This window comes from Littorina saxatilis, linkage group LG3, assembly GCF_037325665.1.
Source record: "Littorina saxatilis isolate snail1 linkage group LG3, US_GU_Lsax_2.0, whole genome shotgun sequence".
NCBI classification, from domain to species: domain Eukaryota; kingdom Metazoa; phylum Mollusca; class Gastropoda; order Littorinimorpha; family Littorinidae; genus Littorina; species Littorina saxatilis.
Genome location: NC_090247.1, coordinates 53,647,013 through 53,657,991, shown reverse-complemented (window position 1 = coordinate 53,657,991; position 10,979 = coordinate 53,647,013). Strand labels below are relative to the sequence as shown.

General features: G+C 38.3%; 1 protein-coding gene across 1 annotated transcript; it reads right to left on the bottom strand.

Moving 5' to 3' along the window:
* Positions 1-564: 564 nt before the first annotated feature.
* Positions 565-10,979, bottom strand: LOC138962655 (scavenger receptor cysteine-rich domain-containing group B protein-like). The gene is made up of 7 exons (XM_070334553.1): positions 10,612-10,979; positions 10,000-10,162; positions 9,007-9,179; positions 7,067-7,135; positions 6,204-6,279; positions 3,102-3,274; positions 565-2,628 (listed from the first exon to the last, which is right to left on the bottom strand). Coding segments are annotated over exons 1-7 (963 nt in total). The 5' UTR covers positions 10,919-10,979; the 3' UTR covers positions 565-2,626.

Genomic DNA, 10,979 nt, shown 5'->3' with positions numbered 1-10,979 from the left:
CTGCTGGATGTAGAGGAACTCGGGATAACCGAGGTCGACTTCAGGCAGTCCCATGGACATCTGGTGATCCAAAGGTTTGCTGACATCGCTCTACGAATCTGCTGGATGTAGAGGAACTCAGTATAACCCAGGTCGACTTCCGAGGATATCTGGTGATCTACTTCAAGGCAAAATAATGTTAGCTTAGTTAGTTTGCCTGGAAAAGTTGAGTACAATTGTTTTGCTTTTTTCCTTAGATAAGCAGCCTGCATGTGGGTGTGCTTTGGAATGCACGCTTGAGAGAATGCTATTTAGTTCGATTTTAGTTAGAAAAGATAGGGCTGAGAATCATGCACAGGATTCTGTACAGCGATCACGGGGTGAAACCCCACCTATAATGATTGTATAACCTTTAAAGCTCCATTCAACGCTTGAACTTTGCTGTGAAAACTTTCTGTTTGCTCTCTCAGAACTGAGCATACTTTATTGTCAAGAGGGTTACAGCAGAACAAAATATACGCCTCGTCGCGCACACACACACACACACACGCACACGCATGCACAAACATGTTCGAGAGCCGAGTGGAAGGAATCGAATTTATTGACACTACATCGAAGGCAAAACCTCATTATTATGTTATCTCAAGTAACATCGTGAGAGACAGAAACAGAATCAGACAGACAGACAGCTAGACAGACAGTCAGACAGAGAGGGGAGAGAATCTCTGACCAATCAAATACCTACAAGCAAAACTCTCTACGAAATCAAGATTTGATAAAAACAGAGATAAAATTGTATAATTGTTCAGGCCGCAGCATGATCGTGAGACATTTCTCGGCCATTGTTAGGTGAGTGGGTGAGTGAATGAGAGTGATTGAGTGAGTGAGTACTTAAGTGAGTGAGTGAGTAAATGAGTAAGTGACTACTTGAGCGAGTGAGTGAGTAAGGTCAACAGTAGTGAGTGAGTGAGGTCAACTAGAGAGTGAATGAGTGTGTTAATGAGTGAGTGAGTGTGTTAATGAGTGTGCGAGTGAGTAATTGAGTGAGTGAGTGTGTTAATGAGTGAGTGAGTGAGTAATTGAGTGAGTGAGTGAGGTCAACTGTAGTGAGAGAGTGAGGGAATGAGTGAGTGAATCAGTCAGTCAGTACGTACGTACGTAAGCAAGTAAGTTAGTAAACAAGTAAGTAAAGCAAGCAAGGAAGGCAGAAAACAAACATTTACGACTGAACCCTAGTCATATATAGTGGCAAAACCATAGGTCACATTCTCTATTATTAACATAAACCTTCAACGTACTTAGAAGCAAATGTAATGACACCAAACACGTCATTACCAATTTTAAATACAAAGGGGGAGGGGGTGGTCAAGAAAGGATGATGTGTAATAGGTGTTACTGTACAAATCGAAACATGGAAACTCGCATGGATACAGGTCATGGGGTATACAGGGTTTGCAATATGTTCCACCAGTTAGATGTCGTATATTGGGAGCATCTCAAGTTATCTTATGTTAAATTCTCGTTAGAATTTAATATTATTTATTGATTATAGATTATTTCGTTCATTTTATTTTGTCTTATTTCCTTTGATTTTCAACGCAATTCCATGTTATCGTTTTTCATGGAGCCTTTCATGTTCACGTCCTTATAAAGCTCGTCCTAAGTTTGTAGTTGATATTGAACATGCAAATCACAAACTATCTGTTGTCCGACAAATACATTTATCAAGATCAAAATATTTGCAAGATATCCTCAGGCAGGTGCCTATATCAACCAGGAAATAAATAACTATAGTTTTGAAGATGATTTAACAATCACAAACTTTCTGTAGTCACAATTAAGATTTTTTTAATGATTTTTTTTATACCAGTATGTTTGACCAAGATTCTAGCCTTACAGAAATTTGTTTTATTTTTTGTGTTGCTTGTTTCTGTCCGTTTAGGCCCTTGTACAATTGTTCAGAATACTTCATTGAGGGTATTTCGATGCAAAATTAATGTGCTTAAAATTCATTGTCATTTACATTACATGTGAACAAGTACAAAATATATTTGTCACTTTACAAAAGTTCTCTTCTGTAGTCACATTTTCTCATTAACTTAGAAGAAACAAACTTGTCAGAAAATCATGCTTTCACGTTTTGTACATTATTTTGTTGTAACAATTAATACTTAGCGACCACCGCCATTACAGCAACAGCCCGAAGAAAGACGTCAACCAGAAAATAACCGATTAGAAAGAAGACGGCAATAATACAGAATAGTATTCTTTTTGTCGTTATCAATCAGTGCAGACACAATCATGTTCGTAATAGCACAAACTATAGGAGAAAATCTCATTTAAAAAGATATGAGAAAAAAATGTACGCTTAGCTACATCGAGACAGTTTATCTGCAGCAATAAGGAAAACAGTTTTATAAAGGAGTTGTTTTCAAGCCCTAATTCCTGATATGAACTGGGCGAAATCGACTTCACGTTGTCATCTTCACGAAGCTCGCTGCATGAAGCTTTGACACTTTATTTTTAAGTAAAAAAGACTTTGCAAAGTCTTCGCAAAGTCACATTCAGACTCAATTAAGGCCAGTCTTTATGCGTAGATTAGCAAGTGTCCTTCACGGACTGCTTTCTGTCCTCTTCTGTCGATGGTCTCTGCAAGAAAAGAAAACAGAACAAATGAGTATATATATTACAGTTAATCTGTGAAACCAGAGAATACGTGTATTAACTAGGTAATACATGAATTAACTGACGGAAAAAAACGGTTAATTCATGTATTACCTCAAATAGTTTAGTTAATACACGTATTCCCTGGTTTCACAGATTAACTGTAACATATATACCTGGCACAGTGTCATACAAATCCAAAACAAAACACACACAAATCACCAACAAAACTTAACCCTCGACTACACCACACATCATCCCACCACACACCACCACACCACACCATATGACACCACACCCCACCAAACGACACCACAACCCACAGTAGACACGCCACCATAAAAACCCATCCCACGCGGTATTTGCCTGTTACATTACTATTGGCTTGCGTTATGTTAGGTGTTATGGGTCTTCGTGGAAGTTTCAGCCCGTGAACGAAGAAGGTTCACCCCACTTACAGGCACAGGTGACGCACACGTCCTGGCTGTGTGTACAGTTGTGATTGCCCATTGGCCAGTTGATGTCACAGTGCAGCAGAGCTGGCTCGTTACCCTCACACCTCACCGTGTCCACGAAGATGTCCCCGCCGCCCTGGCCGAAGTAAGCTCCTGGCCACACCGTCGCGTTCTCACTTAAAACAGACAAAGACGACAAAAAGGAAGTAAGGAAGAAAGAAAGAAACAACAACAAAACAAGCAACAATACAGCAAATAATAATGATTTAAAAAAAAATCACGAAATTAGAGAAGTAAACGATAGAAGGACAATAAAATAAGCTTTTTTGTTGGCCCGATGGCGCATATCGTCTTCGGTTTCATCTTTATCGACCATCTTTATGTGGCTATATGTTCTGAGAGTATGTTTTTGTGTGATGTTGTAGACGAGCCAAAAGAAAAATGTCTGTTGGTTGCATTCAGACAATAAAGTTTTATTGAATTGGCCAAGGCCGAAGGCAGAGGTTGATAAAGATGAAAACCGAAGGCGATATGCTCCCCGAAAAGCGCGACAGTGTTATTTGTTACCCCGCTGATTATATGATTGAAAACTCGTGAAAATGACGACAATATAAGAAGACAACGAGCAGTAAGAACATAAACAAAGCTGCCGGATTTTCATTAAAATGCTTTGCGAGATGATGATATTGGAGGACGAGATTCCGGCGAAGTTTAAGAAAAGGTTCTTGATCAAAACATTGAAGAAAGTCAACCATGTTGAGCCGAACTGGTCATTTGTCAATTTGGTATCGACAAAATTACATCATATCAATAAAATAATAATAATTGTCAGTAAGTACTGGTGTCACATGACTGATGTGAACCAGTTGATTGGCTAATGGCGATGCGCTTAAATCTGTTAGCGCACTCCTGGAGTGCGCTAACTTTTCCACAGAGCGTATTCTTACACCCTTTGCCAAAGCGAGACTGTACTCTCATCCTCAGAATTAATTAATGACATGTAGCTTATATTCTCCACAATACCAATGATTATGACCATAAATGTCCTGCTTTTCAATTAAAGCAGAAGTGTTTTTTTTCTGACAGATTGCATGCGCCTGTGCCGCCCACAGTTGCACTGATCTAAAAATAGAACCCGCTGTGTCTAATTTTTCAGTTTCGACTTGCGAAGATTCCTCTCATAATTATGCCATGTTGGTGGCATGTACCTTATTATCCACATTACCAAATGATGAGTTAGTATACAATTCCCAGCAGCTAACAGAAAACACAAGTGTTATTCCGATAACGTCGCAGCTAGATCAGCACGTAGCAGACTACACTGAAAGTGAAATACGACTGCATCTGTTCAGTAAATGAATGCTTTCCGTTTATTTTAAGGCAAGAACAATCGGAATCGAAAACGTGTAGGGTTTAGAACGTTCTTACCACATATAAGACTTATTACCAGCCTGCTTTATGTGTGCAGACTCAGTGCAACGGGACGAGCAATTTTTGTTTTTGAAATGAGACTCAGTGCAATAGCCTAGCAGACGACATAAATCCCGCTCAGCAAATTAACATGTTAGGCAAATGTGAACGATAAAACGATGGGGATATAATACGTGTAGGGTTCAGAGCATTCTTACCGTTCATATTTAGTACCAGACTCCCCGATGAGGGAAGATACCACACGAAAAACATGCCACGTTTATTTTGAAAATGGGCTTTCCGTCGACCTTGGCAAGGGGCACAACTCTGCACAGTCAATCTGTCGAAGCTCGATGAAGGTTTCGAACCGCAAATAACTGAAAGCACAGTCCTTTCTCCGAGTTCAAATGAGAGAAAGATCATCACTGTTTAGCTTAACGCTACACTGGAATTTACCAACAGAAATTAAAACAAGAGTTTGCGTGTGATGAAAGCACAACACACGAGACAGCCCACACAAAAGTAGATCTTCTATACGACCTGACCACACAGTTATGCCTATTCAAATGCGCGTAGCAAAATGTGCGTGTTGTATCTTCTTTTTTCTCTGGCGGTACCGACAATATCGTTATTGAAACAATCCCAGTGCACTAAGGGATTTATAGAGCAAATCTCGAAAATAATTATTGAACTCAGCGCTATGCGCTTCGTTCAATAATGAATTTTCTCGATTTGCTCTATAAATCCCTTAGTGCACTGGGATGTCTCAATAACTTAAATAATAATAATAATAATAATAATAATAATAATAATAATAATAATAATAATAAATGAGCATTTATATAGCGCAACATCATAACTTTACAATTATGCTCTTTGCGCTTGACACATTTAAAATTAAAACACAGTTATACAAGCATTTACATCTACATTCATAGTCAACAACGCTTAATTAAAAGCATACACCATCAAACATACGTTACAAAAGATTCTTCCACTAACTAAGTAATAAAAACATGAATAAAATAGGTAGTGAAAAATCACTAAAAACAACAAATACACTACATGTAGCCTGCTGATGGACTGAGAAAACAAAATCAGGGGTTGTATTTCTTGAAGAGGTGCGTTTTAAGTGCTCGTTTGAATGTTTGGGGTGACTGAGAGTGGCGGATGTGAAAGGGGAGAGAATTCCATTGTGTGGGTGCGCAGAAAGTAAAAGTGCGTTGTCCGTATGTTTTGGTTTTGGTGTGTGGCATGGTAAGGATGCGACAGTCAGAAGAGGCACGGAGTTGTCTTGCTGGAGAATAGACGGTGAGGTGTTCAGAGAAGTAAGCAGGAGACGAGCCAGAAAAGAAGTTAAAGCAGAGGGTGGACAGTTTGTAGTCAATGCGGGCTTGAATAGGTAACCAGTGCAGTGTGTGAAAATGAAATAAATAAGGCACAACAACAATTAATGAGTAAATAACTAACTAAATGAATGAATGAATGAATAAATGAACGAATGAATGAATAAATACATGAATAAATAAATCAATAAACAAATCAATAAATAAGTGAATCAATAATCAGAAAAGACCAACACAGAACAAATGAATGAAAAATAAATTCATTAATAGATCAACAAATAAAAAGTTTGACCGCATGCGAACGGATATACGTGCGAGTGTACATGCATGTGTGCTGTCGTGCGCTTACCTTGGGTACCCTAGTTCCCGACAGAGCACCTGCGTTTCCTCTGCGCCCCAGCCGTCATTACACACGGTACCCCAGGGGCCGGTAATATGAACAGCGTATTTTGGACGGTCGAGCAACCACAGTCGACTGACTGTCAAGTCAGTTGACTGCAGTCTGCTGACCGGCCGTGTTTTGACGGGTAATATGTGCAGCGCGGTAGCACTGACAGTCGGCTGACTAGACAGTCAGCCGCTCAGTGGTATTTTTAGAACATTACAACTTCCGATGTAAACATCGGTCCTGTTTTGGCGGTACCGGTATCTAAATTTCGGCGCCGACCCTAAACTTTTTTTTTCCAAACTCAAATTTTTTATTTTTTTTGTGGGTGGTAAAGGACAGGGTGAGAAAATTTGATCATTAAAAATCTGAAAAATGTAAAAAAAATATTGTTTTTAGAAAACGATCCAAATTTACGTTCATCTTATTCTCCATCATTTGCTGATTCCAAAAACATATAAATATGTTATATTTGAATTAAAAACAAGCTCTGAAAATTAAATATAAAAAAATTATTATCAAAATTAAATTGTCCAAATCAATTTAAAAACACTTTCATCTTATTCCTTGTCGGTTCCTGATTCTAAAAACATATAGATATGATATGTTTGGATTAAAAACACGCTCAGAAAGTTAAAACAAGTAGAGACACTGCGGTCGATCGACCGAAAAAGGTGCCTGTAAGCCCAACCGCAGTCGGGCGACTGTTTTCAGTTGGACCGGCAGTTGTTCGCGCTCATATTACTGACTTTTGCGGTTCAACGTCGACCCACCGTCAGTTTCACGGTCAGCCGACCGATGACTAGCTACATATTACCGGACCCAGGCAGTCGGTCCAATGCGCACCTCCACCCGACCCTCGTACTGGCTGGACCCGTTCGTCAGGCGTATGGCCACTGGAAGACAGTGTTAACACTTGAGTACATCAGTGTTCGCTTTAACTAGACATGCCTGGCATTTCACTGGTTTTATGAGAAACTGCCGGAAAAGAAATCAGTCCAATCGATTTTGATTGCAAGAATAACAAATAAAATAAAATAACAACAACAAGAATGATGACTTTATGGAACTTGGGCAAAATGAAACATCCAGTGCTTTGGATTGCATTTTACAATGGGTGGTTTTTTTTCTCATTTAAAATAATGTTGCAGCGCTGTGATTACAAATGCGTTTGGCCACTTGCTTTTTACATTTAGTCAAGTTTTGACTAAATGTTTTAACATAGAGGGGGAATCGAGACGAGGGTCGTGGTGTATGTGTGTCTGTCTGTGTGTGTGTGTGTGTGTGTGTGTGTGTGTGTGTGTGTGTGTGTGTGTGTGTGTGTGTGTGTGTGTGTGTGTGTGTGTGTGTGTGTGTGTGTGTGTGTGTAGAGCGATTCAGAGTAAACTACTAAACCGATCTTTATGAAATTTGACATGAGAGTTCCTGGGTATGATATCCCCAGATGTTTTTGTCATTTTTTCGATAAATGTTTTTGATGACGTCATATCCGGCTTTTTGTAAAAGTTGAGGCGGCACTGTCACACCCTCATTTTTCAAACAAATTGGTTGAAATTTTGGTAAAGCAATCTTCGACGAAAGCCGGACTTCGGTATTGCATTTCAGCTTGGAGGCTTAAAATCTGAAAATTGTAATTAAAATTATATTTTTATAAAATGATCTAAATTTACGTTCATCTTATTCGTCATCATTTTCTGATTCCATAAACATATAAATATGTTATATTCGGATTAAAAACAAGCTCGGAAAATTTTAAATATAAAAATTATGATCAAAATTAAATTTCCGAAATCGATTTAAAAACATTTTCATCTTATTCCTCGTCGGTTCCTGCTGATTCCAAAAACATATAGATATGATATGTGTGGATTAAAAACACGCTCAGAAAGACAAAAATGCAGTGCGTTCAGTTTCATTCTGTGAGTTCCACAGCTTGACTAAATGTAGTAATTTCGCCTTACGCGACTTGTTTCTTGCTCTCTTTCTCTAGCTGATACCGGTTAATAAAACCCCTACCGCGATCATTCTTTCGTGTATTGATTATATATTTTAATTTTATTGACCGATAACAAAAACAGGAGAACATGATTTGTTAATACTTTTTTTGTACATTAAAAAAAGGTGTGTTTTATTGCAGTATTTAGCTGTGATTTTATTTGCAATGTGATCCCTAATTTACTGTGTTAATTTCCAGTGTATTTTGAGCCTAAAGAACATTTTGTGTACCCACAAATCAGACAATAAATATGTATTGTTTTGTATTGTATTGTATTGTATTGCATTGTTTTGTATTGTATTTTTTGTCATTTTTTGTATTGTATTGTATTGTATTGTATTGTAAAGTCATATATTACCATAGATGTCCACATACGCTTACATTTGGCGCCTGAGTCTTGGTCGTGCTGACCGTTCTGATTCTGAGCGCCAGTAAAGGAGCACCTATGCAGGCATTGTTCATACCCGGTGCACTTCAGAAATGTGTTGTGTTGTATTGTATTGTATTGTATTGTATTGTATTTTTTGTATTGTATTGTATTTTTATTTTATTGTATAGTATGGAATTGTAACGTAATGTATCTTATCGTATCGTATCGTATCAATCGTATCGTATCGTAGTGAAAGGTATGTCATGGCATATGGCACGGCATGGTACGATACGGTACAGTGTGGTACGGTGCGGTATAGTACGGTACGGTATGATATGCTATGGTCTATATGGTATTGTATGGTACGGTACTGTATACCATAGATGTCCACATACACTTACATCCACATATAGCCCCTGAGTCTTGCTCGTGCACACAGTTCTGATTCTCCGCGCCAGTAAAGGTGCACCCATGCAGGCATTGTTCATACCCAGTGCAGTTCAGATCGTCTATAAGGATGTCCCCAGATCCCGGACCGAAGAAGCGGCTTCCGCCAATTCCCCAGATCTTTTCCCTGGACAATATCAATCAAGTTTAATTAATTAAGAACGATCTGCATTATCAAAATTGATATGTGTCATGCACAAAGTGTGTTGATTGTTTATAGAAAGTTGTGATTGACAATGAACCTGCATCTGCGTGCAGATATAGTTTAAAGCATCGGCTTATACTTCAATCTGATGAACAGACGTCATTAGTTTACATGTCAGGTTATACGAGAAAAAAACATTAAAAGAGAAATAATTCAAAAGCGCTACCGCACGAACACACGCATGCACGCACGAACGCACATACCCACCCCTTCTCTCCATCATTCTTCTATCTCTTTCTCTCGGTTTAACTGCGGCCTCAGATAGGGCTTTTGCAGGTAGCGCATACTATTGACAATGCAGGAATACTAGGAGTGATATTAATATGAAGACAAAATCGAAGAAAGCAACAAGGAACTTCCAGGCCTTTGAAAGTAATTTTGTGTTATTAATAATATCTAATATCTATCATCAAAAAGAGATATCAGTGATGAAATTGTTAGATTACAAACTAATATCGTAGTGTCACGCAAGAGTGTCAAAAAGAATCAAAACAGAACATGTAACATAAAATCGGTTTCGGTCCGTGGTAATACAAATCTGAAATTATTTGATTAATAAAAAAATTCAAATTATACTTTGCCAGAGAAAGCTAGCTAATATTTGATGTGGATGCGAAAACGTTGTTAGGATTTTGCGAAGACAGTTTGCTCTAATACCGGACAATATCATGACTTTGTCTTTGGTTTTACGCTATACAAATTTTAAAGAAGGAAAATCAATTGTGCAATGTATTATACTCACAATATACCGTGTTCACCGCTCCCCGAAAAACCCAGGAGTCTGCAGAAGACTGTTGCGTCCAGTTCGTCAAAGTGGTCACTGCAGACCGTCCCCCACGTCCCTCCCAGCTTGACCTCTATTCGTCCCGAGTAATTGTTGTACCCATCCACCAGACGAACTTCAACTGAAACAAACAGATACATTAAGAAATACAAAAAATTTAAATAATGATAATGAGTAAATAATAAATAAATCAATAAAGAAATCAATAAAGAAATCAGTTCATTAATATCATTATGTAAATAAAAAATAAAAAAATAATGAAAATAAAAATAAGTAAATAGATAAATACATAAGTATATGAATAAATTAATGAATAATAACTTTTTAAATGAATAAATCGATACAGAAATTAAAAAAAAAAAAAGAAATCGATAGATACAGAAACAAATAAATAATCAAATAAATTAATAAATAAATGAATAAATAGATAAATACTAATGTTGTCAGCAAAGGTGTTTTTTATGAAGAGGTGGTCAGTAGGGCAGGCTTGACAGTATCCTTTTGAACACGCACACTATCATTTTGACAGCAGACCAAAACACCATTGTGCAAACTGTACAGTCAACATACCCGCGTGGTTTTTCCGAGCAAAGGAACGCGCCCCAGACAAGATCGTGGAGGACTTGTTGGAGGTCATCAACGCATCATGACCACGGCAGACATTCTGGTAGAAGGTGAAGGTCACACAACAAGCCTGCTTTTGGCAGAGAGCGGCACAGTGCGGGCGGGTCATGGTTGGTTGCTGAAAAAGAACGTTTTCCTCGAACACCTGGTCGTCGAGGTCGATGTGGGTGAAAACGTCACCCTGCGTTGTGACTGCTGTAGCGGTGTACCCTGAGGCTAGGACCCCGGTCAGGATTATCACAAGCGAAGACATCTGTACTACTTTTGTTTGAACAGAAGTTTCTTTCTCATATATTTGTTTTGTTTTGTGCAGT